At 29.9% G+C, this 19,345-nt stretch overlaps 2 protein-coding genes across 3 annotated transcripts in view; both read left to right on the forward strand.

Annotated features, from left to right (window-relative positions):
* Positions 1–9,062: 9,062 nt before the first annotated feature.
* On the forward strand, positions 9,063–10,914 carry LOC135131042 (sterol O-acyltransferase 1-like). The gene is made up of 4 exons (XM_064058565.1): positions 9,063–9,490; positions 9,537–9,679; positions 9,734–9,870; positions 9,920–10,914. The coding sequence occupies exons 1-4, from the start codon at positions 9,345–9,347 to the stop codon at positions 10,751–10,753; spliced, it is 1,260 nt and encodes a 419-aa protein (XP_063914635.1). The 5' UTR covers positions 9,063–9,344; the 3' UTR covers positions 10,754–10,914.
* Positions 10,915–18,756: 7,842 nt separating this feature from the next.
* LOC135130944 (sterol O-acyltransferase 1-like) overlaps positions 18,757–19,345 on the forward strand; it is a 38,150-nt gene continuing 37,561 nt past the window's right edge. Inside the window, exons 1-3 of one of the 2 annotated variants that reach the window (XM_064058419.1) lie at positions 18,757–18,950; positions 19,002–19,144; positions 19,195–19,331. In XM_064058419.1, coding sequence (XP_063914489.1) covers positions 18,805–18,950; positions 19,002–19,144; positions 19,195–19,331 — 426 coding nt within the window. In that variant the 5' untranslated portion in view covers positions 18,757–18,804. The remainder of the gene's footprint in view (positions 18,951–19,001; positions 19,145–19,194; positions 19,332–19,345) is intronic. The other variant, XM_064058418.1, reaches the window with a different exon arrangement.

Genomic DNA, 19,345 nt, shown 5'->3' on the forward strand with positions numbered 1-19,345 from the left:
TTCTTCGACTGTTCGATATATGATTTTCGAATTTTTCGAAGTGTCGATTTTTTTAATTTTCCGATTTTTCAGTTTTTCTATTTTTAAATTTTAAATTTTTAAAATTCAAGATTTTTCGATTTCTCGATTTTTATTTCACTTCTTCGATATTTCAATTTTTCAATTTTTCGAATTTTCCGGATGTTTCGATTTTTCGACCTTCCGGTTTTAGATTTTCTGTTTACAATATCTCGTTTTGTTTAATTTTTTTTTTTTGATTTCCCGATGAATCGAGATTTGGATATTTCGATATTTTGGTTGTTCACTTTCTCGATTTATGAGTTTTTCGATTTATAACTTTTCTATTTTTTATTTTGGCCTCTTTCGCTTTCTCAGTGTTTCCATTTTTTCATTTTTTCGTTTTTACTTCCCGAGCGTAAGCAAAGGAAGTATTGTAATCGAGTCCGTCGGCCGACTCTCTACTTTTACGTTTTCTCGATCTTTCATGACCCCAAGAAGACGAAGAAATAGGTCTCCAATTTCCGTCTGTCTGTCCGTCTGTCCGTCTGTCCGTCTGTCCGTCTGTCCGTCTGTCCGTCCGTCTGTCCGTCCGTCTGTCCGTCCGTCTGTCCGTCCGTCTGTCCGTCCGTCTGTCCGTCTGCCGTCCCGGATTTTTATTAGACAGATAATCTCCGAAAGTACTCGACCGATTGTTGTGAAATTTTGTACTTATATTAAGAATATCATGTAGATGGTAAAACGCTAACCAAAATTTGTCTAATCATCCCCACCACTAATGCGATGACGTCACTTCAAAATTGTACATAGTAAATGGGTTTTCAATTGTATAAAATAACATAGTCCTACACATGTAGTTTACAACTCTGAATCGACTTTTCACCCGAAACGTCCAGATTTTTGGAAAAAAAATCAAAATTCTAAAACAATATTTTGAAATTTAATTTTTAATCTGCTAACCAGAATGCTTTGAAATGTTGCAGATGTTTTAAGGCTATAAAGAGCATCATAAATCTTTAGTCAAAAAATATTTGCTTATCCCCTCCAAAAACTTGATGACGTCAGCTCAAAAGTTTGTGGAATAAATCATATCTAAAATGTACAAAATATGATGAGTCTGTACTTGTCATTTATCACTCCATTCATATTTTTTGGATTTGCATATACAGAGTGACTCAAAAAAATTAATGAATGCGTAAATATATTTTATTGATTTAATCAGGAACTACAAAACGAAATGCTCTAACATCTTGCAGATGCTTTAAGGTTATAAAGAGCATAATAAATGTTTAGTCAAAATATATTTGCTTATCCCCTCCAAAAACTTGATGACGTCAGCTCGAAAATTTGCCGAATAAATCATATCTAAAATGTACAAAATATGATCAGTCTGTACTTGTGATCCATCACTCCATTCATATTTTTTGGATTTGCATATACAGGGTGATTCAAAAAAATAAATGAAAGCGTAAATTTATTTTACTGATTTACTCAGGAACTACAAAACCGAATGCTTCGAAATCTTGAAGATATTTTAAAATTATCATAAGCATGGTAAATTTTTGATCAAAACGTATTTGGTCGTCCCCCCTAAAAAATTTATGATGTCACTACAAAATTTTGCTGAATAAATCCTATCTAAAATGTACAAAATATGGTGAGTCTCTTCTTGTGATTTATCATTCCATTCAAATTTTTTCGATTTGCATATACAGGGTGACTCAAAAAAATTAATGAATGCGTAAATTTATTTTATTGATTTAATCAGGAACTACAAAACCGAATGCTTTGAAATCTTGCAGATGTTGTAAGGTTATTAAGAGCATAATAAATTTTTATTCAAAATATATTTGGTTATCTTCTACAAAAAACTGATGACGTCAGCTCAAAAGTTTGCCGAATAAATCGTATCTAAAATGTACAAAATATGATGAGTCTGTACTTATGGTTTATCATTCCATTCATATTTTTGGATTTGCATATGCAGGGTGACTCAAAAAAATTAATGAAGGCGTGAATTTATTTTATCGATTTAATCAGGAATTACAAAACCGAATGCTTTGAAATCTTGGGAATATTTTAAAGTTATTATAAGCATGGTAAACTTTTGTTCAAAATGTATTTGTTCATCCCTCCTAAAAAAATTGGTCTAAAGAGTTTAGACAGTACTTCCCTCGCTGTCGGAAACTTGACGACTGCATGCCTATTGTGTTTTTTCTCATTACATTTTTGTAGTGGGAATATAAAAAAAAATTGCGATGACGTCATCAACATTTTTGCAAGGACACGTATATCAGTTTGGGATAGATGTAGTGTAATACTAAGAATAAAATTATTATATTCTCAAATTTTCGGGAAAATGAATTGGGTCGTTTTGAATATTGATTTGTAATAATCAATAAAATAACGAAACAATTTACTCACGTATACGTATCCCAGGCAGCTGAAAATCGTGTATGTATAAACATTCTTAATTTAAGATGACAGGCGTAACAGCATACTTGAGAGTCAAACAGAGAAACTGTAAACAAAACGACCATCGGTTTTATTGCTTCGACTTCCGCTTATTATATAAAACATTGGGTTTTATTTTAATTCTTGACGGTGAAATTCACAATTGGTTGATTATAAACATGTCTATTTCACATTCGCGGAACCAAGTGAACGCATAAAAAAAATGCAGGTCTGTAATGTTAAAGTCAATGTAAATAAGCATGCTACCCTTATGTTTCAAACGAGTTTTTCCTTTAACAAATTTTTTGTCTACCAAATTGGGTTGGTTGGGGTGTAATACTAATAATAAGTGTTGCCTTTAATTTAATCAATAAAATAAATTGACTTCATTAATTTTTTTGAACCACCTCTTAAGAAAATCTAAAAAATATGAATGGAATGATAAATCACAAGTACAAACTCATCATATTTTTTGCATTTTAGATAGGATTTATTCAGCAAAATTTAAGGGTGACGTCATCAATTTTTTTAGGAGGGATGAACAAATACATTTTGAACAAAAGTTTACCATGCTTATAATAACTTTAGAATATTCCCAAGATTTCAAAGCATTCGGTTTTGTAATTCCTGATTAAATCGGTAAAATAAATTCACGCTTTCATTAATTTTTTTGAGTCACCCTGCATATGCAAATCCAAAAATATGAATGAAATGATAAATCACAAGTACAGACTCATCATATTTTGTACATTTTAAATACGATTTATTCGGCAAACTTTTGAGCTGACGTCATCAGTTTTTTGTAGAAGATAACCAAATATATTTTGACTAAAAACTTATTATGCTCTTTATAACCTTAAAACATCTGCAAGATTTCAAAGCATTCGGTTTTGTAGTTCCTGATTAAATCAATAAAATAAATTTACGCATTCATTAATTTTTTTGAGTCACCCTGTTTATGCAAATCGATAAAATTTGAATGGAATGACAAATTACAAGAAGAGACTCACCATATTTTGTACATTTTAGATAGGATTTATTCAGCAAAATTTTGTGGTGACGTCATAAATTTTTTAGGGGGGACGACCAAATACGTTTTGATCAAAAATTTACCATGCTTATGATAATTTTAAAATATCTTCAAGATTTCGAAGCATTCGGTTTTGTAGTTCCTGAGTAAATCAGTAAAATAAATTTACGCTTTCATTTATTTTCTTGAATCACCCCGTATATGCAAATCCAAAATATCTGCACTTACCAGGCAACAATTATTGTAACTTGGTCCAATTTTTAAAATTTGGAGATATATATCCTCAATGACATTCACTCTTCAACAGTTTTTTTCGAATTGGCTTCGCATTTCGCAATCGCAACTGTTTCGTCTCGCCACCCAAACAAGTGATTCCCCCCGCGCCGCTCGTCGTTTCCAACTTCCGCTTTTTGCTATGGCTGGGAGTTTGTTTATATAAACTATGTCTCAACGTGCGATAAAGAAATGGCACGGTCAGTGGCGTAACTGAAGCAAATGCATATGTACTTTTTCTCTGCTTCTCTCGATGTATAAACATTAACAGTCGAAGTTAATCATGTATTGACAATATATAAAATGATTAAGAGATATTCTTCCGATCACAAAAAAAAATTTCAACATTTGCTATTTATGGTGCTTATTCACGAACACACAATAACAAATAAATAAATATTATAACATTATTGTTGCGAAAATCGGAAGTGCTGTTCTTGATTTGATGGGCGAAAAAAGTTGGAAGTGCCGGGATCTGTTACCGGAACTTCTAATTGCACTGCACACTCCACCTCCACTAAACCACAGGCCACAGTTGCTTATGTTAAAACTCATCATATTTTGCACATTTTGAGTTAAACTTTTTTGGCAAAAATTGTAGATGACGTCATGAATTTTTTCGGGGGAATAAACAGATATATTTTCATTAACAATTTACCATGCTCACAATCAATTTTAACCATCTGCAAGATTTCAAAATATTCAGTTTAGCAATTCTTGATTTATTCACTAAAATAAAGTGACTGATTCATTTCTTTTTTTGAGTCACCCTGTATAAGCAAGTTAAAAAATTTGAATGCAATGATTAGTTACAAGTGTAGTCAGATCATATACTTTATTCAGTAAAATTGTGAGAAGACGTAATGAATTTTTTTTGGGGTTGATAAAGAGATACATTTTGATTAAACAGTTACCATGCTTACAATAACTTCAAAACGTCAAGATTTCTAAGTATTCAGTTTTGCAAAATCAATTCACTCCGTCATTAATTTTTTTCAGACACCCTGTATAAGCAAATATTAAAAATTTTAAAAGTATAGTCAGATCATATACTTTATTCAGCAAAATTGTGAGAAGACGTAATGAATTTTTTTTGGGGTTGATAAAGAGATACATTTTGATTAAACAGTTACCACGCTTACAATAACTTCAAAACGTCAAGATTTCTAAGTATTCAGTTTTGCAAAATCAATTCACTCCGTCATTAATTTTTTTCAGACACCCTGTATAAGCAAATATTAAAAATTTTAATGCAGTGATAAATCACAAGTATGGACTCATCATACTTTACACATTGAAGATGGCATTTTTTCAGCAAAATTTTGGGGTGACGTCATACATTTTTTAGGGGGGACGACCAAATACATTTTGATCAAAAATTTACCATGCTTATGATAATTTTAAAATATCTTCAAGATTTCGAAGCATTCGGTTTTGTAGTTCCTGAGTAAATCAGTAAAATAAATTTACGCTTTCATTTATTTTCTTGAATCACCCTGTATATGCAAATCCAAAAAATATGAATGGAGTGATAGATCACAAGTACAGACTGATCATATTTTGTGCATTTTAGATATGATTTATTCGGCAAATTTTCGAGCTGACGTCATCAAGTTTTTGGAGGGGATAAGCAAATATATTTTGACTAAACATTTATTATGCTCTTTATAACCTTAAAACATCTGCAAGATGTCAGAGCATTCCGTTTTGTAGTTCCTGATTAAATCAATAAAATATATTTACGCATTCATTAATTTTTTTGAGTCACTCTGTATATGCAAATCCAAAAAATATGAATGGAGTGATAAATGACAAGTACAGGCTCATCATATTTTTACATTTTAGATATGATTTAATCGGCAAACTTTCGAGCTGACGTCATCAAGTTTTTGGAGGGGATAAGCAAATATATTTTGACTAAACATTTATTATGCTCTTTATAACCTTAAAACATCTGCAAGATGTCAGAGCATTCCGTTTTGTAGTTCCTGATTAAATCAATAAAATATATTTGCGCATTCATTAATTTTTTTGAGTCACTCTGTATATGCAAATCCAAAAAATATGAATGGAGTGATAAATGACAAGTACAGGCTCATCATATTTTGTACATTTTAGATATGATTTATTCGACAAACTTTCGAGCTGACGTCATCAAGTTTTTGGAGGGGATAAGCAAATATATTTTGACTAAACATTTATTATGCTCTTTATGACCTTAAAACATCTGCAAGATTTCAGAGCATTCGGTTTTGTAGTTCCTGATTAAATCAATAAAATATATTTACGCATTCATTAATTTTTTTGAGTCACCCTGTATATGCAAATCCAAAAAATATGAATGGAGTGATAGATCACAAGTACAGACTCATCATATTTTGTACATTTTAGATATGATTTATTCCACAAACTTTTGAGCTGACGTCATCAAGTTTTTGGAGGGGATAAGCAAATATTTTTTGACTAAAGATTTATGATGCTCTTTATAGCCTTAAAACATCTGCAACATTTCAAAGCATTCTGGTTAGCAGATTAAAAATTAAATTTCAAAATGTTGTTTTATAATTTTGATTTTTTTTCCAAAAATCTGGACGTTTCGGGTGAAAAGTCGATTCAGAGTTGTAAACTACATGTGTAGGACTATGTTATTTTATACAATTGAAAACCCATTTACTATGTACCATTTTGAAGTGACGTCATCGCTTTAGTGGTGGGGATGATTAGACAAATTTTGGTTAGCGTACTACATGATATTCTTAATATAAGTACAAAATTTCACAACAATCGGTCGAGTACTTTCGGAGATTATCTTTCTAATAAAAATCCGGGACAACAGACGGACAGACGGACAGACGGACGGACAGACGGACAGACGGACAGACGGACAGACGGACGGACAGACGGACAGACGGACAGACGGACAGACAGACGGAAATGGGAGACCTATTTCTTCGTCTTCTAGGGGTCATGAAAGATCGAGAAAACGTAAAAGTAGAGAGTCGGCCGACGGACTCGATTACAATACTTCCTTTGCTTACGCTCGGGAAGTAAAAATTGATGACGTCACCCTTAAATTTTGCTGAATAAATCCTATCTAAAATGCAAAAAATATGATGAGTTTGTACTTGTGATTTATCATTCCATTCATATTTTTTAGATTTTCTTAAGAGGTGTGGTTCAAAAAAATTAATGAAGTCCATTTATTTTATTGATTAAATTAAAGGCAACACTTATTATTAGTATTACACCCCAACCAACCCAATTTGGTAGACACAAAATTTGTTAAAGGAAAAACTCGGTTGAAACATAAGGGTAGCATGCTTATTTACATCGACTTTAACATTACAGACCTGCATTTGTTTTATGCGTTCACTTGGTTCCGCGAATGCGAAATAGACATGTTTATAATCAACCAATTGTGAATTTCACCGTCAAGAATTAAAATAAAACGCAATGTTTTATATAATAAGCGGAAGTCGAAGCAATAAAACCGATGGTCGTTTTGTTTACAGTTTCTCTGTTTGGCTCTCACGTATGCTGTTACGCTTGTCATCTTAAATTAAGAATGTTTATACATAAACGATTTTCAGTTGCCCTTCATATTACTAGACAGCGGATTTTTGTCGGGCTACGTCACGATTATAGGTGGGGACGCGCTGGATCGCCGGGACTCAGTAGCGGGTGATAGATAATCACTGAATTTAATCAGTACTAATTCCATAAATATAATTAACGATTTATTAATCAAACGGCTAAGTAAATGAGAACGGGAATTAACAGCAGAGTGCAACGAAACAGCGTTATTCTAATCTCAAATAAACGAAGTGCAGTCCGCAACCGCAATGAATTCGTATCCCGTACGAGCCGTACCGAGTTTGACCTTGCCTAGCCCGACAGAAATCCGCTCTCTAGATATTACACACCGGCGCCGTATACGTGAGTAAATTGTTTCGTTATTTTATTGATTATAACAAATCAATATTCAAAACGACCCAATTCATTTTCCCGAAAATTTGGGAATACAATAATTTTATTCTTAGTATTACACTACATCTATCCCAACTGATATACGTGTCCTTGCAAAAATGTTGATGACGTCATCACAGCGAGGGAAGTACTGTCTAAACTCTTTAGACCAATTTTTTATTTTGGCCTCTCACTTTCTCCGTGTTTCCATTTTTGCATTTTTTCGTTTTTTTAATTTTCCGCTTTTAGATTTTTCGATTTTGGCGTATTTCGATTTCTCAATTTTTCGATTTTTTGACTTCACAATTTCGTTTTCCCGATCTTTTTTCATTTTTTAATTTTGAAGTTTTCGACTTCTCGATTTCTCGATATTTTGAATTTTCGATATCTCCGTGTTTCGATTTTCCAGTTTTTCAATGTTTCGATTTTCAATTATCTGATTTTTGAATTTTTTGATTTATTAAATTTAGGAGATTTGAGTTCTCGATTTTTCGTTTTTCGGTTTTTAAATTTTAGATTTTTGAATATTTTATTTTTTCTATTTTTTGTGTTTTGATTTTTAGATTTTCAGTTCTTTAACATTTCTATTTTTCAGTTTTTCAAATTTTACATTTTTCGTTTTCAATTGTTCTGTCTGTCGTCCCGGATTTTTATTAGACAGATAATCTCCGAAAGTACTGAGCCGATTGTTGTCAAATTTTGTATTTATATTAGGTATATCATGTAGATGGTAAAACGCTAACCAAAATTTGTCTAATAAATTTCGATAAACTCATTCAAATCAAACAAATGTCTACGTGACATTCTTCCGATGTACTGTATTCCTATTGATACGATAGGACCACGACAAGAGTTTCATATCTGATAAACTAACAAAAGTTAAATTTAAAAATTTCCACAGAATATTTATAAAAAAAACGACTCCCCACAACAGATGAAAATCAATTATCTGGAAAATTCTGTAGAAAACCCCGCTTTCACACAGATTACTTCAACTGCATTGTTGGAAACGGAAAATTTGTGATTCCTCCTCTAGAGTGACAAAGTCGACCTTCGGACAACGTTTGCTGCCCGTGAAGATACGTTTACAAACAATACAAGAGTTTGTTGTTAACCTTGATCCAAAAATTAGAGTAAAATTATTTTTAGAGAAATAAAAGGTCGTGTGAAACTATTAAACAATAATGAATGAGGAACCAAAACAAGCGGTTTTGGTCAATAATAATTACATAGGAAGTGTTCGTCTGCAACCAGTTCACTTTCCGAAATGCAGGTAAGCGAAAAACAAAAATTTCTTCTGTTCATTTTTAGTTTTAGTAAAACTCCATGTTCCATTCATTTTGAAGAAACCCAACCAAGGCCACACTGTAAAAAATGCGGCTGCACTTCATTGAAAAACTACACAGCCTCCACTTCCGTGTCGGTTTTACCCAACGAATTTTTTGGACATTTCCTAATTATAATTCAGATACATTAGCTTTACGTACAAAAAACGGTAAAAGTGAAGAAAACCTTGATCTGAAACCTATTTCAAAATTGATTATTGCTCATTTCGTTGCAAGCGAGTGCGTGGAGTGCGTAAAAAACCACCGAGTGTTTAAAAAAGCCACAACAAATTTTGAAAATGGAAAAAAAGTTCGTCACTAGAAATTCGCTACTCACCGACGTCTTCGAACACCCTCGTACTCGCAATCTTTACAATGTTTACGTTCTCGCCTTCACGTGCTTTACTTTCTACACAGCAGCAAAAGAGTTCATCACGACTGGAAGGTAAAAAATGAGGGAAAATAACAGTGAAGAATTAGGTGAATTTTAGGGTAACGTTGGGGCTTGGGACCATAAGGACAGGCTTCGCCCATTTCGATAAAGCTATCTTCGTGTGGTTGTGCTACTTCGGATCAACGTGTGCAGTGTTTTACCTGTTCAAAATTTGGTCAAATCTTCGAGAGTTTGTTAAAGGTTGCTAAGTGGAGCTTGACTAAGCATATGTCAAAATTAATAACTATCTTTCAGAAGTGGCCACAATCTTCGACTGGTTTGGAGCAACAAGCTTAATTTTTTACTACTTTTACAGCTTCAAATTAGTCACTTTCGCTGTATACTATTTCGAATTCAACCCTCCTTGTACAGTTTTCACAACTCTTGAACTCGTAAGTACCACCAATGTACGTAAAATTTAACTAAAATAACACCTTCCAGATTCGACATTTAATGAAAGTGCACTCGTTCGTGCGCACCAAAGCCTCACAAACCTCCCCTAACCTCAACTTTTCCAACTATCTATACTACCTCTTCGCCCCTACCCTCATCTACAGAGACGCCTACCCTCGAACGAACTCCATCAACTGGAACTTCTTCATTCAGTGTCTTCTCGAATCCATTAGTGTCCTTTTCATATTCACGTTCTGCGTGATACACAGTCTCCCATCTCCTGAAAGATGGCTCCAAAAATTTACCATAAGCGAGGTATTGCTCGAAATTGTCGAAAAAATGGTCTATGGAACGTTCGCTTTAACGGGCATATTTTTCCTTATCTTCCATTCGGTACAAAATCTGTTTGCTGAGATATTACGATTTGGAGACCGTCTGTTCTACTTAGATTGGTGGAATGAACACAGTTATCATGGTTGGTTGTCGAAATGGAACAAGATCGTACAAGATTGGTTGTACTATTACGTTTACCGGGATTTTAAGGTGTACGTCTGTAACAATAGTTTTTTACCTCGATTTGTGGTGTTTTTGGTATCCTTTGGTGTGCACGAGTGGGTCATGTGTTGCTGGACTGGCGGTTTTTTTCCTTTTATGTTTCTACTGTTTGTAACCGTGGTGTTTCCGTTATCGTACTACAACCCCCCTAAAAATATCATTTTTAATGTTTTTCTTTGGTTTTCTGGTATTTTATTGCTAGTCACAGGTCTTGTGTTTTATACTCTTGAATGGTACGCCCGTACAAAAAGTCCTTTGAAAGATCCAACTCTTTGGGACTTTCTTGTTCCTAGGTTTGTAACATGTGACTGCGTATTAAGAAGCTAGATGAATTTAAACCAGGAAGTGGCTACAGGCTATAGGACTTAAACCCCAACTAAAATCTGTGTAAAGATTTATTACGACGACAAGAATTAACACTGAAAGGACAACATTCAAGAACATACAACGTGGTACTTAAAAAATATATTCTGTAACATACGAGTGTTATAACGAACAAATAAATAATAGAACATGAACAGCACAAATTTCTTAAAAACTTAACAATATAGTGTCAAAGAAATAACGTAAAACGTTTTTCGGTTCTTTAGTTCTTTTTTTCAAATTTTCTATCTGCAAATTTTGCTTTGGCTTTTATTTTCTCTATTTTAGCAATTTTTCGATTTTTCAAAGTTCCGATTTTTTAATTTTTCGTTTTTTCAATTTTACGAAATATAAATTTACTAGTTTTCGTTTTGAAATTTTTTAGTTTTTCGATTTTCCAACTTTTGGATGATTCAATTTTTATTTTTTGCAATTTTTCAATTTGAAATTTTGAGTTTTCGATTTTTCAATTTGAAATTTTGAGTTTTCGATTTTTCAATTTGAAATTTTGAGTTTTCGATTTTTCATATCTTCAATTTTTCAATATTTCAGTGTTCAGATTTTTTCCATTTCTCAACTACATATTTACTGGATTACTTTAAATTTTCGATATTAAGTTTTGCGTTTCCCTCTTTATTTTCTATTTTTTCAGTTTCTCGATTTTTCAATGATTTTTAATCAACTTTTATTTTTTTTATTTTTTCAATTTTACAAAAATGTATTTCTTCGAATTCTCATTTTTAAATTTTTCGATTTTCGAATTTTTAATTTTCCAATTTTTTGGTTTTTCAATTTTCTGATTTAATATTCCCTGTTTTTTTCAATGTGAAATTTTTCCATTTTTATTTTTTCAGCATTAGATTTGATTTTTTTTTTAGTTTTTGTTTTACAAATTTTTTAAGTTTTCAATACTGTAATTTTTCATTTCAATTTTCCATCTTTCAATTATTGTATTTTAAAACTTTCTCGTTTTTTCGATTTTTAATTTTTCAATTTCCCGACAATTAATTTTTGAATTTTTACTTCCCGAGCGTAAGCAAAGGAAGTATTGTAATCGAGTCCGTCGGCCGACTCTCTACTTTTACGTTTTCTCGATCTTTCATGACCCCTAGAAGACGAAGAAATAGGTCTCCCATTTCCGTCTGTCTGTCCGTCTGTCCGTCCGTCTGTCCGTCTGTCCGTCTGTCCGTCTGTTGTCCCGGATTTTTATTAGACAGATAATCTCCGAAAGTACTCGACCGATTGTTGTGAAATTTTGTACTTATATTAAGAATATCATGTAGATGGTAAAACGCTAACCAAAATTTGTCTAATCATCCCCACCACTAATGCGATGACGTCACTTCAAAATTGTACATAGTAAATGGGTTTTCAATTGTATAAAATAACATAGTCCTACACATGTAGTTTACAACTCCGAATCGACTTTTCACCCGAAACGTCCAGATTTTTGGAAAAAAAATCAACATTATAAAACAACATTTTGAAATTTAATTTTTAATCTGCTAACCAGAATGCTTTGAAATGTTGCAGATGTTTTAAGGCTATAAAGAGCATCATAAATCTTTAATCAAAAAATATTTGCTTACCCCCTCCAAAAACTTGATGACGTCAGCTCAAAAGTTTGTGGAATAAATCATATCTAAAATGTACAAAATATGATGAGTCTGTACTTGTGATCTATCACCCACTTCATATTTTTTGGATTTCCATATACAGGGTGACTCAAAAAAATTAATGAATGCGTAAATATATTTTATTGATTTAATCAGGAACTACAAAACCGAATGCTCTGAAATCTTGCAGATGTTTTAAGGTCATAAAGAGCATAATAAATGTTTAGTCAAAATATATTTGCTTATCCCCTCCAAAAACTTGATGACGTCAGCTCGAAAGTTTGCCGAATAAATCATATCTAAAATGTACAAAATATGATCAGTCTGTACTTATGATCTATCACTCCATTCATATTTTTTGGATTTGCATATACAGGGTGATTCAAGAAAATAAATGAAAGCGTAAATTTATTTTACTGATTTACTCAGGAACTACAAAACCGAATGCTTCGAAATCTTGAAGATATTTTAAAATTATCATAAGCATGGTAAATTTTTGATCAAAATGTATTTGGTCGTCCCCCCTAAAAAATTTATGACGTCACCACAAAATTTTGCTGAATAAATCCTATCTAAAATGTACAAAATATATTGAGTCTCTTCTTGTGATTTATCATTCCATTCAAATTTTTTCGATTTGCATATACAGGGTGACTCAAAAAAATTAATGAATGCGTGAATTAATTTTATTGATTTAATCAGGAACTACAAAACCGAATGCTTTGAAATCTTGCAGATGTTTTAAGGTTATAAAGAGCATAATAAATTTTTAGTCAAAATATATTTGGTTATCTTCTACAAAAAACTGATGACGTCAGCTCAAAAGTTTGCCGAATAAATCGTATCTAAAATGTACAAAATATGATGAGTCTGTACTTGTGATTTATCATTCCATTCATATTTTTGGATTTGCATATGCAGGGTGACTCAAAAAAATTAATGAAGGCGTGAATTTATTTTATCGATTTAATCAGGAATTACAAAACCGAATGCTTTGAAATCTTGGGAATATTTTAAAGTTATTATAAGCATGGTAAACTTTTGTTCAAAATGTATTTGTTCATCCCTCCTAAAAAAATTGATGACGTCACCCTTAAATTTTGCTGAATAAATCCTATCTAAAATGCAAAAAATATGATGAGTTTGTACTTGTGATTTATCATTCCATTCATATTTTTTAGATTTTCTTAAGAGGTGGTTCAAAAAAATTAATGAAGTCAATTTATTTTATTGATTAAATTAAAGGCAACACTTATTATTAGTATTACACCCCAACCAACCCAATTTGGTAGACACAAAATTTGTTAAAGGAAAAACTCGGTTGAAACATAAGGGTAGCATCGCTTATTTACATCGACTTTAATATTACAGACCTGCATTTGTTTTATGCGATCACTTGGTTCCGCGAATGTGAAATAGACATGTTTATAATCAACCAATTGTGAATTTCACCGTCAAGAATTAAAATAAAACCCAATGTTTTATATAATAAGCGGAAGTCGAAGCAATAAAACCGATGGTCGTTTTGTTTACAGTTTCTCTGTTTGACTTTCACGTATGCTGTTACGCTTGTCATCTTAAATTAAGAATGTTTATACATAAACGATTTTCAGTTGCCGTATACGCGAGTAAATTGTTTCGTTATTTTATTGATTATAAAAAATCAATATTCAAAACGACCCAATTCATTTTCCCGAAAATTTGGGAATACAATAATTTTATTCTTAGTATTACACTACATCTATCCCAACTGATATACGTGTCCTTGCAAAAATGTTGATGACGTCATCGCAATTTTTTTTAAATTCCCACTACAAAAATGTAATGAGAAAAAAACACAATAGCCATGCAGTCGTCAAGTTTCCGACAGCGAGGGAAGTACTGTCTAAACTCTTTAAACCAATTTTTTGACTTTTCAATATGACTACAATTTTTGAATTTTCTAATTTTTCTCTTTCGCGGTTTTTCTTCTTTCCAATTATTCGACTCATTAATTTGTTTCAATTTTTCGTTTCTTCTGATCTTCTTCATTATTTGTTCTTCCATTTTAATTTTTCGGTTCTTCGATTCTTCAATTTTTCATTTCTTTAAATTTTCGATTTGCAATTTTAAGTTTCAATTTTTTATTTTCTCTATTTTTACAATTTTTCGATGTTCCGATTTCATATTTTTTTAATTTTTTTAATTTCAATTCTTATTATTTTTTTTTGTTTTTTCAATTTTACAAAAAATGTATTACTTCCAGTTCTTATTTTTAAATTTTTCGAATTTCCAACTTCTGGATGTTTCAGTTTTTTGATTTGCAAATTTACGAGTTTTCAATTTTTTATTTTTCAATTTCTCGGTTTTTCAATTGTGTCATTTAATAATCCATTTTTCAATGTGAAATATGTCCATTTGTGGATTTTCCAGTTTTTGATCTGCTTCTTTTTGAGTTGTCTACCTAATAATAAAAATTTTACAAATTTTTCAATTTTTCGATTCTTCAATTTTTTGGATATTCAATTTTCTGATTTAATTATCCTTGTACTCAATGTGAAATTTTTCCATTTTTGGTTTTTTCCTATTTGATTTGCAATTTTTTTTAGTTTTCGTTTTTAATATCTAATAATAATAATTTCACAAATTTTTCAATTTCTCCATTCTTTAATTTTTATTTTTTTTTATTTTTAATCGATTTTTTATTTTCTCTATTTTTTCATAATTTTTTGTTTTTAAATTTCTTAATTTTTCGATTTTCCAACTTTTAGACGTTTAGTTCTGTATTCTTAATTTTTAAATTTTTCGATTTTTTTCTCTTTTTTTCTTTATTTATTTAATTTTACGGCTTTTCAATCTTCTGATTTTGTATTTTTTTTTTTAATATGAAATTTTTCAATTCTTGAAATTTTAAATTTTTTGATTTGAAATTTTTCGGATTTTCATTTTTTTAATAATTCAACGTTTAGATTTTTTAATTTTTCATTTTTTAAATTTTAGGTTTTTCAGTTCCTCGATTTTTCAATTTTTCGTTTCTTTAATTTTTGATTTGCAGTTTTTTAGGTTTCATTTTAAATATGTAATAATAATTTTTAAAATTTTTAATTTTTTCAATTTTACGATATTAGAATTTTTTGATTTTCCAATTTTTTGCTTTCGCGGTTTTTTTTCTTTCTAATTTATCGATTCATTAATTTTTTCAAGTTTCAGTTTCTCATTGTTTCAATTTTTCATTTCTTCAGATCTTCGATTTGCAATTTTCCAATCTTCACTATTGAATTTTGCATTTTTTGTTTTTCAATTTTTAATTTTTCAATTTTTCGATTCATCAGTTTTTCACTTCTTTAAATTTTCGATTTGCAGTTTTAAGTTTCAGTTTTTATTTTCTGTTTTTACAGTTTTTCGATTTTATAATTTTAAATTTTTTTAATTTCAATTTTCATTTTTTTTCGTTTTTACAATTTTACGAAAAATGTACTTCTTCCAGTTCTCATTTTAAAATTTTTCGATTTTCCAACTTCTCGATGTTTTAGTTTTTTAATTTGAGTTTTTATTTTTCAATTTTTCGGTTTTTCAATTTTGTCATCTAATAATCCTTTCGTCAATGTGAAATTTTTCAATTTTTGGATTTTTCAGTTTTTGATCTGCTTTTTTTAGTTGTGGTTTTTAATATCTAATAATAAAAATTTTACAAATTTTTCAATTTCATGATTCTTCAATTTTAATTTTTTTTTAATTTTTGATTTGCAATTTTTCGTTTCTGTTTTTTATTTTCTCTATTTTTATAATTTTGGGATTTTTCAATTTTCCGGTTTTATAATTTTTTGTTTTTTCAATTCCAATTTTTCGTTTCTCCAATTTTTTCAATTTTTGCAATTTTTCTAACTTTCATTTTAATATGATGCTTTGTAAAACTTTTAACTTTTTCAATTTTTCTGCTTTAGAATTTCGACGATTCTATAATTTTTTGATTTTGCAATTTTTGGGTTTTCCAAATTTTCGCTTTCGCGGTTTTTCTTCTTTCTAATTTTTCGATTAATTAATTTTTTCCATTTTTCGTTTCTTCAGATCTTCGATTTGAAATTTACATATTTTCACTATTTCGATTTTGCAATTTTCCGATTTTCCAACTTTTTTTTTTAATTTTCCAGTTTTTCGATTCTTCAATTTTTCATTTCTTTAAATTTTCGATTGCAATTTTACGTTTCCGTCTTTATTTCTCTATTTTTACAATTTTTCGATTTTTCAATGTTGCGATTTTATAATTTTTTACAAAAAATTTATTTATTTCTTCCAGTTTTCATTTTTAAATTTTTCAATTTTTCAATTCCTGGATGTTTAATTTTTTTGATTTGCAATTTTACGAGTTTTCAATTTTTTATTTTTCAATTTTGTCTAATAATAATAATCCTTTCAATGTAAAATTTGTCTATTTTTGGATTTTCCAATTTTTTATCCGCTTTTTTTTGAGTTGTCGTTTTTAATACCTGATAATAAAAATTTTACAAATTTTTCAATTTTTCGATTCTTCAATTTTTTGGTTTTTCAATTTTCTGATTTAATAATAATCCTTGTACTCAATGTGAAATTTTTCCATTTTTGGTTTTTTCCTATTTGATTTGCATTTTTTTTAGCTTTAGTATTTAATATTTAATAATAAAAATTTTACAAATTTTTCAATTTTTCGATTCTTTAATTTTTATTATTTTTTTTATTTTTAATCCGCAATTTTTCCTTTCGATTTTTTATTTTCTCTATTTTTTTATAATTTTTTGTTTTTCCATTTCAATTTTTCGTTTCTTCAATTTTTCGATTTGCCATTTTTCAATTTTTCATTATTAATTTCTTAATTTTATGATTTTCCAACTTTTGGATTTTTATTTTAGATATTGCAATTTTTTGATTTGCGATTTCATGGGTTTTGTATTCTTAATTTTTAAATTTTTCGATTTTTTTTGTTTTTTCTTTCTTCATTTTTTTAATTTTCCCGATTCTCAATCTTTTGATTTTATAATTTTTCTTTTTTAAATATGAAATTTTTCAATTCTTGAAATTTTTTTTTATTTGAAATTTTTTGGATTTTCAGTTTTTTGATAATTCAACGTTCAGATTTTAAAACTTTTCGTGTTCTCGATTTTTGATTTTTCAATTTTTTGAATATTCAGTGACAGTTTTTCGACTTTACAATTTTTGGATTTTCCAATTTTTCGCTTTCGCGGTTTTTCTTCTTTCCAATTTTTCGATTTATTAATTTTTCAAGTTTAAGTTTCTTATTGTTTCAATTTTTCATTTCTTCAGATTTTCGGTTTGCAATTTTCCAATCTTCACTTCAATTTTGCATTTTTCGTTATTTCAGTTTTTCGATTTTCCAATTTTTTGTTTTTCAATTTTTAATTTTTCAGTTTTTCGATTCTTCGATTTTTCATTTCTTTAAATTTTCGATTTGCAATTTTACGTTTCGGTTTTTATTTTGTCTATTTCGTTTCGAGTTTTCAATGTTCCGATTTTGTAATTTTGTTTTTTCAATTTATCGTTTATTTAATTTTTCAATGACATTTATCCATTTTTGGATTTTTCAATTTTTGGTTCGCAATTTTTCTAGCTTTCCTTTTAATTACCTGATAATAAGGATTTTTTAAATTGTTCACTCTTTGAATTTTGTTGTAGAATTTTTCCATTTTTCAACTATTGGATTTTAAAACTTTTTCATTCATCAGTTGTTTCCCGATTTTTAGTTTTTCTGCGTTTCAATTTTTCGATAATTTTATCAATTTTGCGAATTAAAAAAATGAAAAATTGCAACACTGTAAAACTGAAAAACCAAAAATAAAAAAAAGGATAAAATGAAAACTGTGAAAAACCAAAATTGGAATTCAAAAACTTAAAAAATTAAAAAACGAAAAATTGAAAAATCAACAAAATTGAATAAACACAAATCTTATTTTATAAATTTAAAACAACAAATTTACTATTGTAAACTTTGTAATAATTGGGTAGTCCTAATATACGTACAAAAATTGTCAACAATCGGTGCGATAGTTACGGAGATAATAAAAATCGACACAGACAGACAGACAGACGGACGGACGGACAGGCAGACAGACCGAAACAGGACCTTACCTTTAGGAAGTAATAAAGTCTAAACTGCTTGTGCATCTATATCTGTGTCATGGTTTTCTCCAACAAATACACACAACGATTGTAGGTAGTAACATGATAATTCACTTCGTTTACTATTCATGCAAATAAAAACCCAGTCTAGATAATCAGTAACCTTTACTTACTTTATTGTTTTTAAATATTATCGCTAAAAAAAGAAAACCTTCAAAATAAATCAAAAAGAGGTGACGAGTTATTTAGCTGGCAGCAGTTCCAAGCAACTGACTGAATTTTCAGCTTCCTTTAAAATTTTCAACCACAATGGGAAAACAATTTACTATTCGAAATTCTCTACTGACCGACAACTTCGCCAATTCTCAAACTTTTAGTATCTACAATGTGATTATCATCTCCTTTACGTGTCTATTTTTCCAAACACTAGGAAAAGAATATGTCACAAGAGGAAGGTAATAATAATGAATAAAAATAACAGTGAAAATAAATTTAATTTGTGTTAGAGTAACTTTCGGATTGGATGTAATAAGAACAGGCTTCGTCCACTTCGATAAAGCTGTCTTCGTTTGGTTGTGTTCTTTTGGGTCAGCTTGTGCCTCATTTCTCTTCTTTAAAATATGGTCAAATCTTAGAGAGTTTGTCAAAGGTTGGTGAGTTAAGCTGGGGTCATATTTTAAACTAATACGTTGCTTCAAGAAACCGCCACGATTTTGGACTGCTTTGGATTAATATGTCTGGCTGTGTATTCCTTTTACACTTGCAAGTTAGTCACTGATGCAGTATATTATTTCGATTTCAATATGCCTTGTACTCTTTTTATTAGTCTTGAACAGGTAAGTGCCTCATT

The sequence above is a fragment of the Zophobas morio genome, unplaced genomic scaffold (genome assembly GCF_036711695.1).
Source record: "Zophobas morio isolate AGI-343-1 ecotype UQ-CSIRO unplaced genomic scaffold, CSIRO_AGI_Zmor_V1 ptg000018l, whole genome shotgun sequence".
NCBI classification, from domain to species: Eukaryota; Metazoa; Arthropoda; class Insecta; order Coleoptera; family Tenebrionidae; genus Zophobas; species Zophobas morio.